Consider the following 18,074-nt stretch of genomic DNA (forward strand, 5'->3'; position numbering starts at 1 on the left):
ATTCCTGAATTTTGAATTTTTGGGGATTTTAAAAATTTGCCAGTGCTCTTTTCATCCATGCACCAGTTTCATGATTGTGATAACTTTTCAATCAATTGCAAATGGAATAATAATATTTAAAATATTGTTAATAAATATGCTGAAATGTGCTGTTATCCATATTTTGAAGTGAATATGCTTCACTCAAAATGTGGTATGAAGTGAAGAGGGTCAAAAATATTGAGATTGCTATGCTAGGTTAGCGGGAAACTTCATCTAGGCTCCCATGTCCGTGTCCGACACTTCTTGGACACTTCTTGAATATATACATACATTTCAGACATATATTTAATTATATAACACATGCTTTAGTTCGAAATACTTGTCATACACTTCTTGAACGTACACTTCACCTCAAATTTTGCTACTCATTGGACTTGGGGCAGGTTTGTTTTAGCAGATACCTAGTTCATAAGTATGATTTTAAAGGGTTATTTGGATATCTAGTTCAAAAAACGAGTAGTTTTTCAACTTATAATTACTTGATAAAAGAAACATGAAAATAGTTTAAGGATTTTAGTTCTCATAACATGTGGATGAAAAAAAAATCGGTCTCATGTAGATTATAAATTTTAATATGTATGTATATAGATATGTCCCCGTACCCTAACTTTTACAATTTTTCTGTGTCCCATATCCGCACATGTGTCTTTGTCTGCGCCTGCACCCGCCATGTAGCATAGCTGCTATGACAGAGACAAGGTAACCAAAAGATTAAACAACCTAATTTGCTATCTGCAGAGTTATGCAGAATGTATAATATGGAAAAATTGGGAGCAAACCAGTTACTTGACCAAGACTGATTTTCCATGTCAGGAAAAAATGATGCCTTTTCTCCTTTCATTCCAACTGAAGTTTGGTATAAAATCTAGATTGCCTACTACCAGCCAGTTTTCAATATGATGACTGTTCCTTTACTTCTAGTGCCTGTAATCCTTTCTATATCTATAAGGTGGTAGCCTTGCATATTTGATAGGGGTGATGTTGTAGACATTTTCATGGTCTTAGCCTCCTTTCAAGTCATTGACTTTGTTTTTGTTGCAGATAAACGTTATCGTCAATAGGCCAGGATAATCTATTCAGATCCTTATTTCTATCCCCAGAAAACAGTAAAATCCATATTTGGGTTGTCTAACACATGCTTAACCTGATATATGAACTGGGTACATGACGTCCCATTACAGTGATGAGTTGATTGGATTTGAAATCAAGTTGAGTCCTGTAGAAGCCTTGTAGGTGATGGATTCATTGGATACATACAATCCTTTAACAGTGTTGGTAACATGAAGCATAGTAGATTGTTTACCTTGTAAAAGGGGAAGCTATTGATTAACAATTTATGAGATTTTCCTTTTTGTTGAAGTTTTTTCCTCTTTACTTTGAGCTTTCCGCTTAAAGCATACAGTAGACTTCTTACTGCTACTTCATATAAATTTCTACATATAGGCTGATATGCTTTTGTCCATACCCTCTTGGGCTATTTGATCCTTCTTTTTGTGTTTTCCATTTGGGTAGCTTAACTTGCAAGGTTTGATATGCACAGAGTCATTATATACATGCCTCTTACAAAATCTCTTGTTATACTCACCTTATGCTAAATACTTTGGGTGTCAATACACTTTATGATCAATTAATATCTACTGTCTGTTTTAGAAGAGTATTAAATTGTTTGGTGTAGTCAACACTAAGTTACTAACATTAGACATCCTAGCATTTGTCCCACACCAATATTTTAAACGTTATTTGCCTCTCCTCTATTGGTTTGTATTTATAATAGAGTAGACAATACATAATTAACCCCCAAGCAATGTGGTACTAAACAAAGAGACTTAACAACTCTGTCACAAGACAATGTAATCGGTAAACTTTGGTAAATAAAAGCATATCACTGTTTGATGTGTGTTAAAATCTTTTCATGTTTTAGGTACACGGTGAAATCCAAGAATTCTAAAGGATTGCCGTTGTCTACCACATCACCATGACAGTTATTTTCTTGTTGTTTTTGCATGCAGATAATTTGGAATTCCTCAACCCGAGCTGAACTTCTCAAATTTGTAGATCAACAGCGTACCAGCCAAGGTCCTGATGGTTCATTTGACTTGGCAGAGTCACATTCTTTCACTTATCAGGCACTTTCTAAGGAGCTGAATGTTGGTAATGTATACCTTAGGGTTTATAATAATCAGCCAGATTATGAGATAAGTGAACCAGAGGCATTTTGCGTTGCTCTTCTTAAATTCATATCAGAGCTAGTGAATAATTTGAATGATTCAAGTATTCAGAGTAGATTGGATAATAATGGATCTCTTGTGGAGCCATCAGAAGTTCAAGGTGATAATCTCAGTGAGCCGGATAATGAAGAAAAGTCCAGCATGGAAGATATGACAGAAGAATCTGAAGTGGTTAAGAACCTTCATATGGGATTGACTTCTCTTCAGGTACATCTGTATCTTGGTAGGCTTTTTTTGTTTATCGGGAAGTGTAATACTTTCTTTTTTTTCTAAATGGCAGAATCTATTGACCAGCAATCCAACTCTGGCTTCTGCATTTTCTGCTAAAGAACAACTTGTACCCCTTTTTGAGTGTCTTAGTGTATCTGTTCCAGCAGAAAGCAACATTCCTCAAATTTGTCTTCATGTGTTTTCTCTTCTCACAACATACGCTCCTTGCTTGGAGGCTATGGTTGCAGAAAGGGCCAATCTCATCCTTCTATTGCAGTTACTTCACAGTGCTCCTACATGCAGGGAAGGGGCTCTTGCTGTTCTCTATTCCTTGGCTGGCACACCTGAGCTTGCTTGGGCAGCAGCTAAGCATGGTGGAGTAGTGTATATTCTGGAACTTATTTTACCTGTACAAGGTACATCCTTATTTCTAGATCATATCTGAAATAGATTCTTGATAAGTACATGTTACATTGGACTGAAGGGTTGAGGGACAGAGAAAGTTTTTGTCAGTTGGTCACAAGGAGGAAACTGTAGTAGCATATTGCCATTAGTAAATGGTTCTCATTGATATCCAGTGTTTGCTTGCTCTTCCTAGATGTGTCATGTAACATCACATTCTCAATAATGGCTTTACAAATATTTTGAACTGCATAAGTAAATTAGGCTAAGCATAAGTAAATTAGGCTATCTTCTAACTGCATGATGTTTGTCTTTAACTCACCATCACTCCTTATTTGTTGACTGCCTAAAAGCTTGTCTATAGAGCGCATATTAACAGAACCATTCTCTACTTTGGGCTACTTGTTTTCTTTTTCAAGAAACCAAATACTATATACTTCTGAAATTAGGTTTAACATGTCATGAGTCATAGGGGGTTTACATTGTAATAGAATTGAAGACAATAATTACCTGCAAGAAAAATGTTAGTGAGACACAGAAAAAAGTTGCTTGTAGAATATAGTTTTCATGTTCAAAGATGACCTATAAATGTTTAAGCCCTTGGTTGTTTCTGGATTTTTGCATGATGCGTTGATGTGGTCATTTGTTTGCAAGTGCAGCGAGTGCAGCGAATGCACCAAAAATATCTATTGCAGCAGGTTTCTTGCTAACACTAACACAAGTCATAGTTGCAGAAGAAATCCCTTTGCAGCAAAGAGCAGCAGCTGCATCATTGTTGGGTAAGCTTGTTGGACAGCCAATGCATGGTCCTAGAGTCTCTATAACACTGGCTAGGTTCCTACCAGATGGCTTAGTGTCTGCCATCAGGGATGGGCCTGGTGAAGCTGTAGTTGCATCTCTTGAACAGACAACGGAAACACCGGAACTTGTGTGGACACCAGCAATGGCAACTTCTCTCTCTGCACAATTATCAACTATGGCATCTGACCTCTACCATGAGCAGATGAAAGGCCGTGTTGTTGATTGGGATGTACCAGAACAAGCGTCTAGTCAACATGTAATGAAAGATGAACCACAGGTAAATTTCTGTTCTTTTTTAATTGTTGCATCTGAATGAATGCTGTTCTTGATGCAGATTCTAAATTACATGAACATGCAGGTGGGAGGGATTTATGTGAGGCTGTTCTTAAAGGATCCTAAGTTTCCCCTAAGAAATCCTAAACGATTTCTGGAAGGACTTCTGGATCAATATGTTTCATCAATTGCTGCCACACATTATGAGAAACATTCAGTTGACTCGGAACTTCCTTTGCTTCTGTCTGCTGCACTTGTGTCCTTGTTGCGGGTGCATCCAGCACTTGCTGACCACGTTGGATATCTCGGTTATGTTCCAAAGCTTGTTGCTGCAATGGCCTATGAAGGAAGACGAGATATGATGGCCTCTGGTGAAGTGAAAAGTGTGGGAAATTCCAACTCGAATGAGTTGAATGGAAGTGAAGATGAACTCTCAGAATCCAGTTGCCAAACACCACAAGAACGCGTGCGTCTCAGTTGTTTACGAGTTCTCCATCAGTTAGCGTCAAGTACAACTTGCGCAGAAGCTATGGCAGCCACAAGTGCTGGAACACCTCAGGTATGGAAACGTTGAGGTGCACTCTGCCTTGGGTGATTTTATTAGGTCTGCCTTGGGTAATTTACAAAAAATTGTCAAAACCGACCTATTCTAAAAAAATTTGTCAAAACTGACCTAGTTTCAGCCATCTGGCTGAAACTGGGTCGGTTTTGACAAATAAAAGTTTGAAACTTAGCAGCCTATTAATTAAGCTGCGTAACTTCACGGGCCTTCAAGTCCTGTGAAGTTTTTTTACTCATGAGACTTCCTGTGCTGGAAATTCAGCTCAAACTTCACGAGACTTCAAGTCCCGTGAAGTTTTTTCTACTAAAAAAATTCGTGGGACTTGAAGTCTCGTGAAAGATTTGTCGCCCTTAATTAGTGTTATTATAGGCTGCTAAACTTCATGGGACTTCAAGTCTTGTGAAGTTTTCAGACTTTTTTTTTCTCAAAACCGACCTAGTTTTAGCCCGACGGTTGAAACTAGGTCGGTTTTGACAATTTTTTTTAGAATATGTCGGTTTTGACAAATTTTTTTGTAAATAGGACGGTTTTCGAAGTTTGTCCTAATTATTAACAATTAAGCACAATCTTATGGGCTTATATATTGTGAACCATTACCTTTTATATCAGAATAGAAATCACTTGTTTAGGATCCAGATTAGATCTCAGCTTTCCCAGTGGCATGCCAGGGTGGTAGTCGAGATTTAACAGCACCCCCCTCCCAAAAAAAAAAAAAAACCACAAGAGAAAACAAACACATACCCCACCCCACTCCACCACAAAACAAAACAAAGGAGCAGATTGCTACTACCTGCTAGATGACCTGATATGAGCTTAAACCTATATATTACCGCAGCTCAACTTTGAGGGTTATTGCTTATAGATTACCTGAAATTGGTAGCAACTCGTGTTGGAAATGAGCGCTGTGTCTAGCTTATACTTAGCCACATACTAGGTCTGTTTTGTGATCAAAGGCCTAGCTGGGTTAATGTGCTATGTCTTACAGCTTCAGTTTCTATTGAGTGGTCAAATAAAAAACGGTGAACCAGCAGGAAATCAAATCTTTGAAGCATGGACTTCAAGTTATTTATGGCATACTTATACCACTGTTACCATAAAGTCAAGTTGACAAGTCCTGCATCTGTGGGGCCTTATTCGGAGCATTTACGTTTAACTTCATTAATGACACTTGAATGAACTAATTTACTGGCTTCCATGCAATCCAGAGAGATGATTTACCTACTAAGGATTAGTTTTGTTTATGTTCTATTGGCACAAGTGTATGGTTAGTGTTTGATGTTTTCTTTAAAGGTAAATTTCAAGAAACTATCTTCAAATTACATGATAGTTTTCAGTGAACTATCATGAACTTTATTTATTTAATTAGCTACGGTGAAAAATAAATTCTTTATCGAAAAGAAAAAAAGTTCTTGCAGGTGCTAATGGCATTTCTAGGATTATAATCCTGGTGTTTCAAAAATACAGTTTATTTTTTTTCTCAAAAAAAAAATACAGTTTATTTGCAAAAAGAACTCTGCTACAATAATAAAAAGAGGTTGCTTTCGCAAAAAGCACAATATCTTAATTCTTTTCTGAAACCCATGACGAAGGTCCCTCCTTTCCTCCCTTTTTTCCTTTGTTCCTGTTTTCTTTTTTTCCTTCCCATATCTTCATGTTTAAGTACTTTTATGATGCCCATGGATCCAAATCTCTATGACCATGGACTTGACAGCCATGGTCAATGGACTGGAGCCATGACTATGATTATGAACCAACAATCAATAACTCGAATTCCTTCATCTTTAGGGCTATGATTGTTATTATGACTTTCAGTTTTTGAAAAAACATGATAGATGTAAAATTTGAGTTTTAGCATGAGCATTAGTTAGAAGGGGAGGTGAATAGAGCGTTAAAATGATTTGGAGATGAGGGTGGAGGATTGAACAATGTTTGGTTTTAGGAGAAGGGAACGAAAGAAAGTGGGAAAAGTAAGAAGATGAAATATTAAATGAATTTAATATTAATTATTTCATTACTGAAGCCAAAGTTGGGAGTAATCTTGTCAATAAAACATCTTGTGACAGTCATATGATCACTTAAACAAGCAATTTTAACTGAGGGTAGTCGCTGAAAGAAGCTCTGGTTAGTAATTGAAAAAATTTATGATTGTTTCCTGAAAATCTAACCCTTTCTTTAAACTATGGTTGTTGCTTTGTTATTAACAAGTCTCTTTCCCAAACCATTTCTTCGACTAGGCCTTGTTCCTATGCCCGGTCATCGTATTTCTTTAACTTTTGGCATTTTATTATGTTCATCGTTAAGAGAAAATGGAGAATTATGTCCCTTGTTACGGTGGACTTTATAGGATTGGTGGAAACAACGTAGCTAAGGGGAAATGGAGAATTATGTCCCTTGTTACGCTGGACCTTATAGGATTGGTGGAAACAACGTAGCTAGATCAAGTAGTTGGCCTATAATTGTGTTTAATTATTTGTTTCCTTTGGTGTTTGTTTGTTTGTTCAATCATGCAACTTCCTCCAAGAGAAGCAGTGTACTAGCAGTTTCAGCTTGTGCATCATATGTTTTGCCACTTGAGGTATATTTGTTACTTATGTGATATGTTTCTCTTTTCCTTCATTTTTCCAGGTTGTACCTTTGCTTATGAAAGCAATCGGATGGCAAGGTGGCAGTATATTAGCCTTGGAAACACTTAAGCGCGTTGTGGTCGCTGGAAATAGAGCGAGAGATGCACTTGTTGCACAAGGCTTGAAGTAAGTCAATGTAAAGCTGTAGTATGGATAATTTTCTTTCCATTTGCATTTTTAAAAAGTCATCACTGTCATAGTTTTCATTTTTATCTTCTCGTCCTCCTTTGTGTTCCATGAACTGCTATTCGTTTTCTCTACCTTCTTTATTATTACTTTTCAATTGTTCTACTCTCGATTTAGTTAAACTACTCTGGTCTACTTGTGTATTTTGTCTTTCCGCTCTCAATTTTAGTGATTTTGACATTGTTATATTTATGTTCATACAAATGTCTATCTATAAAGAAATCTGAACAAAGATAATCCGGAAGTAATTTCCATTTTCTTGCATAAATAGCCTTCCCCTTTTTCCAGCAATGGCTTGCCATGATTTCTTGCTAAGCACTGGAACAAAAAAATTGTGAATTATGTAGGGTTGGTCTTGTGGAAGTGCTTCTGGGCCTTCTTGACTGGAGGTCTGGAGGAAGACATGGGTTCTGCATGCAAATGAAGTGGAATGAGTCTGAAGCATCGATTGGCCGTGTGCTCGCAGTGGAGGTATGCATGTGTTCTGACCTCTCCATATTACATATATCACAGTTAGGAAACAAACTACCAATTTTGATCTGGCTATTGTTCGTTCTTTATAGATCATATTTATTTTTCTCTCAACCAATTTATTCTGAAGTGCACATGTACTCAAAATCGTGGGTTATAGCCCATGAAAATCAAGAACCTTTTACAGAAATGAACAAAAATTATGAGTTATAGCATATGAAATCGTGAGTTTTAGCATATAAAATTGTGAGTTATAGCATATAGAATTGCAAACTTTTTAGTACATGTGCTTATTTGTTTTTGGGTTGAAAGGCAAAGATGAACAAATTTGCGGGTTATAGCCCACAAAAGTTTAACGAATTTTAAAATAATCATACATAATTGTCATTGGGTCGATGCAAACAAAAATTGCCAAAATCGTGCGTTATAGCCTAGGAAATTTTCAAAATTTGAACTACGTGTCATTAGATCCAAACGGATGATGAACAAATATCATAAGTGATAGCCCATGAAAATCTTAACTATGCGTACCTAATTTTTATTGGGTCGAAATGGACAAAAATAATTAAAAATTGGAAGTTATATCCTATGAAATTGCGAAATCTTAAGTACACACAATTGTCTTCGGTTGAGATAGAAAAAATATGACAAAAAATCGTGAGTCATAGCTCATGAAATCTAGGAATAAACATACTTAATTGTTATTGGGTTGAACACCAAAAAAATTCCTAAATTCTAGGTTACAGCCAATGAAAATTATAAATTTTTAACCATATGCTATTAGGTCAATATAGCCCACGAATTTCAAGAATTTTTAATTATGTGCTAAATTGTTGCTTGGTCAAAACGAACAAAAATAAACAAAAGCATGAGTTATAGCGTATGAAATCACAAATTTTAAAATGCACGTGCTTGTTTGTGTATGGGTTGAAGTAGACAAAAATTGAATAAGTTGGTTGTAGCCCACAAAAATTGAAGTAATCTTACTTAATTGTCAATGGGTTGAACAAACAAAATTGCTAAAACCATGAGTCATAGCCCATGAAATTTACAAATTTTAACTACATGCCATTTGGTCTAAATGAATGAAATGAACAAAAATCATAGGTTACAACCCATAAAAATCAAGAAATTTTTTATTACATGTACTTAATTATTAAGTCAAAGCAAACAAAATGAACAAAAATCGTGAGTTATATAGCATATGAACTTGCGAATTATGAAGTGCACGCACTTAAATGTCTTCTGGTTGTAGACAAAAATTGAAAAATTCATCGGTTATTGGCTACAAAAATTTACGAATTTTAAAGTAAATGTATTTAATTGTCATCCGGTCAAAAGAAAAAAAATTTACCAAAATCGTGGGTTGTACACTATGAAAATTGGAAATTTTGCACTACATTCTATTAGGTGGAAAGAAATAAAAATGAATGAAAATCTTAGATCGGATGAACAAAAAGCGTGAACTATAGTCTATAATTTGTTAATTTTGAAGACTATATACTTAATTGTCTTTTGGTTGAAATAAACAAAAATTGAAAAAATTCGTCGATTGTTGGCAATGAAAATTTACAAATTTTGAAGTAATCGTACTGAACTGTTTTAGGGTCGAAACGAATAAAAATTGTCTAAATCGTGGGTTATAACCTATAAAAATAGAAAATTTTAAACTACGTGCCATTAGATAAAAAAGATGAAAATGAACAAAAATCGTTGATTATAAGCCCACGAAAATTAAGAATTTTTAAATACGCGTACTTAATTGCTATTGGGCTGAAACGGATAAAATTGAACAAAGATCGTGAGTTATAGCTAATGAAATTTTAAAATATTAAGTATATTTTCTCAATTGTGTTTGGAATGAAATAAACAAAAAATTAAAAAAAAACCCGTGGTTTATAGCTCATAAAAATCAATAATTTTAATAAGTGTAGTTAATTGTCATTGGGTCGAACACACAAAAATTTCCTAATTCATAGGAGCCAATGAAAATTGTAAAGTTTAAACTACATGCTATTAAGTCAAAATATATGAACATTAAAAAATTGTGGGTTATAGCCTGTGAAACTCAAGAATTTTTAATTACACATTTATTGCTATTTGATTGAAATAGACAAAAATAAACAAAAATCACGAGTTATAGCTATGAAATTGCGAATTTTGAACTACACGTACTTATTTATCTTGGGATTGAAATAAACAAAAATATAAAAGTTCATTGTTTATAACTTACGAAAATTTACGTTTTTTGAAGTAATCGTATTTAATCGTCGTTGGGTCAAAACGAACAAAAATTATCAAAATCATGGGTTATAGCCCATTAAAACTAAGAATTTTAACTACTTGTGCTTAATTAATTAATTGGCATTTGGTCGATAAAAATTAACAAAAATCGTGAGTTATAGCTTATGAAATAGCGAATTGAAGTATACATATATAATTGTCTTCGGGTTGAAATAGGCAAATATTGCAAAATTCGTCGGTTATAGGCCACAAAAATTTATGAATTTTAAGCAATTGTACTTAATTGTTATTGGGTTGAAATGAACAGAATTTCTTAAATCGTGTGTTATAGCCCATAAAAATTACCACTTTTGCCAAAATTATGAGTTATAATGATTGCGAAATTTTGAAATCGTGTGTTATAGCCCATAAATATTATTGGGTAGAAACTTTAATATGAGCACACTTAGTTGTTACGGGGTCGAGTATCAAAAATTGCCTAAGTGGTGGATTACTGCCCATGAGAATTGAGAAGTTTTAACTATGCTTACTTAATTTCTATTGGCTTGAAATAGACAAAAATTAACAAAAATTTTAGTTAGCCAAGGTAATTGTGAAATTTGAAGTACATGTCCTTATTTGTCTTAGAGATTGAAATAGACAAAAACTGTCAAATTCGTGGGTTTACAACACACAAAAGTTTAAGAAGTTTAAAGTAATCGTACTTAATGATCATTGGGTCGAAACAGACAAAATTTAAAATCATGGGTTATAGGTCGTGAAAATTGCAAATTTTGAACTGTATGTCATTAGGTCGCAATGGATAAAAATGAACAAAAACCATGCGTTATTGCCCATAAAAATGAAGAATTTTAAACTATTCGTACCTAATTGCTATTGGGTCGAAGCAAACAAAAATGATTAAAAATCGTGAGTTATAACATATGAAATTGCGAATTTTTAATTACACATACTTTTGTCTTCGGGTTGAAATAGACAAAAAATGAAAAAAATAGTTATAGCCTACGAAAATTTATGAATTTTTAGATAATCGCACTTAATTGTCGTTGAGTCGAAATGATCAGTAGTTACCAAAATCGTGGGATATAGCCCATGAAAATTGTAAATTTTGAAATACCTGCTAATAAGTCAAAATAGATGGAAATGAACAAGAATTGTGGGTTATAGTCCAACAAAATCAAGAATTTTTAACTATTCATACTTAGTTGCTATTGGGTTGAAACAAACAAAAAATGAACAAAAATTATGAGCTATATGCTTATAAAATTGTGATTTTTGAACTACACATACTTAATTGTCTTTGGATTGAAATAGACAAAAATTGAAAAGTTCGTAGGCTTATAAAATTAAGCCACGAAATTTATGAATAGTAAAGTAATTGTACATAATTGTCATTAGGCGGAAAGGATAAAAATTGCCTAAATTGGAGGTAATAACCCATGAAAATTGTAAATTCTGAATTAGATGCCATTAGGTCGAAATGGATGAAAATTGTGGGTTATAGCCAATAAAAATTGGAAACATTTAAGTACGCATATTAATTGCCATTGACTCAAAACTAATAACAATTAAAAAATAAACAGAAATAGTAAGTTATAGCTTATAAAATTGTGAAATTTGAAGTATGCATATTTGTTTGTCTTTGGGTTGAAGCACACAAAAATTGACAAATTCGTGAAATATAGCCCACGAAAGTTTACGAATTTTGTAGTGCATGTACTTAATAGTAATTGGGTCAAAATGAACAAATATTGCCAAAATCGTGGGTTTTATATAGCTCATGAAATTACAATTGTTAAACACGTGTCACAGGGTTGAAACAGATGAAAATGAATAGAAATCACTTGTTATAATCGATGAAAATTGAGAAGTTTTAACTAAGTGTACCTCATTGCTATTGTGTTAAAATAGAAAAAATGAGCAAAATTTGAGAGTTATTGTCTATGAAATTGTGAATTTTGAAGTACATGTTATCCTTAAATCTCTTTGGATTGAAATTGACAAAAATTGAGATCTTGGATATTACTCATGAAAATCAGAATTTTTAATGTAAGCGTGCTTAATTGTTATTGGTAAAAAAGTCATAATTCAAATTTGATAGCCATATCCCATGAAAATCGACAAATTTTGAACTTGTGCCTTTAGGTCGAATCCAATCAAACTGAATAAAAATCGTGGGTTATTGCCTGTACAAATCGAAAATTTTTAACGAGGCATACTTTACCATTTGGACAAATTGACAAAAATAAACAAAAATTGTGAAATATAGCCATGAAATTGCGAACTTTGAAGCCCGCGTACTTGTCGGGTTGAAATACATAAAATTGACAAATCATGCGTAAATAGCTTGTGAAAATTAGGAATTTTAATGTAAGAACACTTGATCATCATTGGGTCAAACAATAACAAATTGACTATATAGTGGGTTATAGTCCATTAAATTTGAATTATATGCTATTAGGTCAAAATGATGAAGATGGAAATATTCATTGGTTATATAGCCCATGAAAGTCAAGGGTTTTTAAATATGCATATTAATTGCAATTGGGTCGAAAAAGATGATAATGAACAAAATTTGTGAGTTATAGCATATGAAGTTGTGAATTTTAAAGTACTTGTACTTAATTTTATTTAAAGTGAAATAGATAGAAATTGACAAAAAACTTGGGTTATCGCTAATGAATATATGCAATTTTAATATAAGCGTAGTTATTTATTGTTAGTTTGAACAAGCAAAATCTGTCAAAATCGATGACTATCCTATGGAAATTGCAAATTACGAACAGCGTGCCATTAGGTTAAAATAGACCAAAATGAACCAAAATCATGGATTATAGCCCATGGAAATCAAGAATTTTTAACTATGTGTACTTTGCTATTTAGACGGAACCGATAAAAATGAACAAAAATTGTGAAATATGGCCATTGAAACCGTGAATTTTGAAGTACACATACTTTTCTTTGGGTTGAAATACACAAAAATGTAAAAAATCGTGGGCATAGCTCACGAGAACCAGCAATTGAACAATTAATCATAATTGGGCCGAACACTCAAAATTTACCTATATAATGGATTATAGCCCATGAAATTTAAAAATTTTAAACCACGGGCCATTAGGTAGAAATAATAAAAATAAAAAATTGTGGGTTATAGTCCATAAAAATCCAAAAAAAATTTAAGTACACATATTTAATTGCAATTAGGTCAAAAGTAAAAAAATGACAAACTTTGTTAGTTATAGCCTATGAAAACGCCAAGTTTTAAGTATATGTACTTATTTCTCTTTAGATTGAGATAAACATAAATTGACAAAAATCTTGGTTATAGCCCATTAATTTCAAGAACTTCTAAGTACGCGTACTTAATTGTAGCAGGGTTGAAATAGACAAAAAAGAAAAAAACCTATGGTATATAAGTTATGAAATTGTGAATTTTGAAGTACACGTGTTGAATTCTTTTTGGATTGAAAGAGACAAATTTATAAAAATCATAGGTCATTGCTTTATGAAAATCAGGAATTTTAATATTTGCGTACTTAATTATTATTGGGTTGAACAGAAAAAAATTGTCAAAATAGTTGACTATAGCCTATAAAAATTGCAAATTTTGAACTATGTGCTATTAGGTTGAAACAAATCAAAACGAACAAAAATTTGAAGTTAAAAATTGAGAATTTTTAGCTATGCATATTTCGCTGTTTGGGCAAAAAACAAAAATAAATGAAACTTGCGAAATATAGCCCTATGAAATTGCAAACTTTGAAGTTCATGTACTTGTCTTTGGAATGAAATATGCAAAAATTAACAGAAATTATGGGTTATAACTCATGAAAATTAGTGATTTTGAAGTGAGAACACTTGTCAGTGGATTGAACAATAAAAAATTGCTTATATAGTTGGGGTTTGTAGCCTATGAAATTTGCAAGTCTTGAACTACGCACCATTAGGTCAAAGCGATGAAAATAAAAAATTCATTGGTGAAGCCCATTAAAATTTGAGAGTTAATGCATACTTAATTTCAATTTGGTCAAAACTATATTAAAAAATAAACAAAATTCGTGAGTTGTCTATGAAATCACAAATTTTGAAGTACACATATTTAATTTTCTTTGGATTGAAATAGGCAAAAATTGGCAATAATCTTGTGTTATAGCTCATGAAAATCAGGAATTTTAACCCAAATGTACTTAATTATTATTGGGTCGAATAGACAAAAGTTATCAAAATCGTTTGTATTATTCCATAAAAATTGTAAAATTTGAATTATGTGCCATTAGGTTGAAACATATCAAAATGAACATAAATTGTGGGTGAGCCCATAAAAATCGAGAATTTTTAACTATGTATGCTTTGCTATTTGGATGAAACAAATAAGCATAAATAAAAGTTGTGAAATATAACATGTGAAATTGCAAATTTTGAAGTACACGTACTTCTCTTGGGTTGAAATATATAAAAATTGACAATAATCGTGGGTTCTATCTCACAAAAATCAAGAATTATAGTGTGAGAACACTTAATCGTCTTTGGGTCGAATAGTTAAAAAATTGCCTATACAAGGGGTTATAGCCATGAAATTTGCAAGTCTTGAACTATGTGTCATTCAGTCAATACGATGAAAATAAAAAAACTCATGGGATTAGCCCATTAAAGTCGATAGTTGTTATGTGTGCATACTCAATTGTAATTGGGTCGAAACATACAAAAGTGAATAAAATTTGTGAGTTATAGTGTATGAAATTACAAATTTTCAAGTATATGTACTTAATTTTCCTTGGATTGAAATAAAAAATTGACAAAAAACTTGGGTAATAGCTCATGAAAATCAAGAATTTGATGTAAGCATACTTATTTTTTGGGTCGAATAGACAAAATTTGTGAAAATCAGTGCCCATGAAAGCTACAAATTTTAAACTATATGCTATTAGGTCGAAATAGATCAAAATGAAAAAAAATAGTGGGTTATAGCCATGAAAATCTAGAATTTCTAACTATGCGTACTTCTTTGCTATTTGGACGAAATAGACAAAATGTGTGAAATATAGCCTATGAGACCGCGAATTTTGAAGTACACATATTTGTTTTAGGTTGAATTGCACAAAAGGTTACAAAAATCATGGTTTATAACTCACTAAAAAAAAGAGGAATTTTAATGTGAGAACACTTAATCGTCATTAGGTCGAGCAGTCAAAAATTGCCAATATAGTGGGTTATAACCCATGAATTTTGCAAGTTTTGAACTACATGTTATTTGGTAAAGACAATGAAAATGAAAAAAATTCATGGGTTATAGCCTACGAAACTCGAGAATTTTTAAGTATGCGTACTTAACTGCTTTTGGGTTGAAACATACAAAATTAACCAAAATTTGTAAGTTATAGGCTATGAAATCGCTAATTTTGAAGTACGCGTGCTTATTTGCCTTTTGGTTGAATTAGATAAAACTTGACAAATTTGTGGGTTATAGCCCACTAAAATTTTCGATTTTGAAATAAGCATACTTAATTGTCATTGGGTCAAATAAACCGAAATTTCCTAAAGGATGTGCTATAAAAATGACAAACTTTGAATTATGCACCATTAGGTCAAAATGAATGAAAATGAACAATAATCGTGGACTATAGCCTATGAAAGTTAAAAATTAACTAAGCGTATTTAATTGCTGTTGGGTTAAAACAGATAAAAATGAATAAAAACCGTGAGTTATAGCCTATGATATCGCGAATTTAAATTACACTGGGTCAAAATAGATAAAAGAACAAAAATCATGAGTTATAGGTTATGATATTGATACATGAGATCAAGTATTGGACGAGACGAGAAGAAAAGCAGCCGAGACGACAAGGTTATGATATTGATACATGAGATCAAGTATTGGACGAGACGAGAAGAAAAGCAGCCGAGACGACATCAGTGGACGACGACTCAACATCTCAACTTGAGTCGAGGCGACAAGACGAGACGACACACCCCAATCGACAGTTGAGACGACAGGACGAGACGTCACATCCCAGTCGACATGAAGGGCGATGTTAGTCGACACATGCCGGTCAACACGAAGGGTGGTGTTAGTCGACACATTCCAAACGACACGAAAGGCGTTACTACTCGACACGCCTCGTGTCGACTCGGAAACAGATTAGGAAAGTTTCATATTTTGGTTATTTCCTTTTAAATTCGGACTTTCTTTTTTATTAGGGTTAGGATAGGGTTAGTTGGCTATAAATATTAGTTTCTTTTGTAAATTGAGAATTAACTTTTCAATTATTGAATCAAGAGAAATTTCTCCATTGTTTTCTTCCCTAAACATGAAAAAATTAGGACTTGTGGATTCAAGCTTGTTATCTACCTGTTATTGTCAGGTCTTGTCGGCATCGGAACGATATCCGATCGGCCTTCCTGTTTCTACGTCTGCGTCAAGTGGTATCAGAGATTCGGCTTCAACATCCTCGACAATGACAGGTGATGGCGAGCTCTTTAGGATCTTTTCGCGAGGTTGGATTTTATGGATGGAATATTTGGCACGTTGGAGGTGTCTTTTCAGAACCTTCAACAAGCCATTGAAGGACTTACTCTTTACCTCAACAATGAGAATAACTTCGCTGACGGTCTTATCTTAGCGGACCCAGAGTTAGGCTACCCTGACATATAACCCCATACAATCCTCAAACCCCTCCAGTTCATCCCTCTCCAAATCAACCACGTCCAACCTAACCCCCTCCGTATCAACACCTTTCATATCAACCCCCTCCACATCATCGATGACTTCCCAATCAAACACTTCCCCATGATGATTACAGCGATGACGAAGTGGACTATGGTAACCAATTTGAAGGGCCATGGTATGATAACGTATCGAGCGAAGAAGAGAGATCGACCTCATGGCAGAGGCTTCAACCCTCGTCACAACTACCACCGACAAGGCCGACATCATCAGGAACAAGAATATCGGATGAAAGTAGAGCTTTCTTCCTTTGGAGGAAATCTGGACATAGAGGCTTTCTTGGATTGGTTCTACAAAGTGAAGTTTTTTGAGATGTCTAATATTCCCGAAGCAAACCAGGTGAAGTTTGTGGTGTATCGTCTCAAAGGAAGAGCCGCGATATGGTGGGACCAAACTCAAAACATTAGGCGACGGTAAGGGAGCAACCGGTTTGGGTTTGGCGATGCATGAAGCAGTTACTACAAGCTAGGTTCCTACCACCCGACTACAAACAAATTTTCTGTAACCAGTTCGAGCAATGCCATCAAGGAATCAGATCAGTAAGGCGCCTATACCGAAGAGTTCTTCCGTCTTACTTCTCGTTGCGATTTGTCTATGAGCGAAGATTAACTCGTTGTCAGATATATCGGAGGTTTGAAGTATTCAATTCAAGAGAAGGTGGTCATCCACAACATGTACTCTATGGACGAAGCCCATAACATGGCTCTCAAGGCGGAAAGATTGTCCTCCAAAGTGTTACCTTTCAGACGAACCAAACATGGAGGTTCGGTCGAGAAGGCGAGAGAAGAGTCGGTCGGGCAAAGGACGATTGATCGGCCTGTTCCTCCACAATCGGCCGAGCGGTCGACTACTCAACCACAGCCCACGACGACTCAAGCAAGTCCGTATGCCAAGCCGACTGTAGGGAAGTGTTTCTGATGTCTCCAACCAGGGTGTAAGTCCAATGAGTGCTCGCAGCGGCGGAAGGTTAATCTTGCGAATTATGAGGAAGCTAAGGATGGATACACAACATCTGAAGAAGAGTACGAGGAAGAGGTTGCTGAGATTAAGGGCGACAATGTGTCATGTACTCATGTGTTGTTCAAAGACTCTTATGCGCTCAGAAGTCACCAGATTCATCACGACACCAAATTTTTTTTCTAGATGCTCAATCAACAACAAGGTGTTCATCATCATCATTGACAATAAGCTGTGAAAATATAATGTCAAAGGCCTTGGTGGACCACTTGAAACCGCCAATTGAAGCAAAGCCTGTGCCTTATAGTGAAGTATGCCGCGTGTCACTATCACTAGGCAAGACTTATAGT

General features: G+C 34.4%; 1 protein-coding gene across 3 annotated transcripts in view; it reads left to right on the plus strand.

Moving 5' to 3' along the window:
• Positions 1-18,074, plus strand: part of LOC109826219 (dnaJ homolog subfamily C GRV2) — a 41,643-nt gene that overhangs the window by 13,815 nt on the left and 9,754 nt on the right. For 2 of the 3 annotated variants that reach the window (XM_020393226.1, XM_020393228.1), the window contains 6 exons: positions 2,052-2,477; positions 2,551-2,896; positions 3,611-3,960; positions 4,042-4,515; positions 7,144-7,268; positions 7,676-7,799. In XM_020393226.1, the coding sequence (XP_020248815.1) occupies positions 2,052-2,477; positions 2,551-2,896; positions 3,611-3,960; positions 4,042-4,515; positions 7,144-7,268; positions 7,676-7,799 (1,845 nt within the window). The remainder of the gene's footprint in view (positions 1-2,051; positions 2,478-2,550; positions 2,897-3,610; positions 3,961-4,041; positions 4,516-7,143; positions 7,269-7,675; positions 7,800-18,074) is intronic. The other variant, XM_020393227.1, reaches the window with a different exon arrangement.

The sequence above is a fragment of the Asparagus officinalis genome, chromosome 10 (assembly GCF_001876935.1).
Source record: "Asparagus officinalis chromosome 10, Aspof.V1, whole genome shotgun sequence".
NCBI classification, from domain to species: Eukaryota; Viridiplantae; Streptophyta; class Magnoliopsida; order Asparagales; family Asparagaceae; genus Asparagus; species Asparagus officinalis.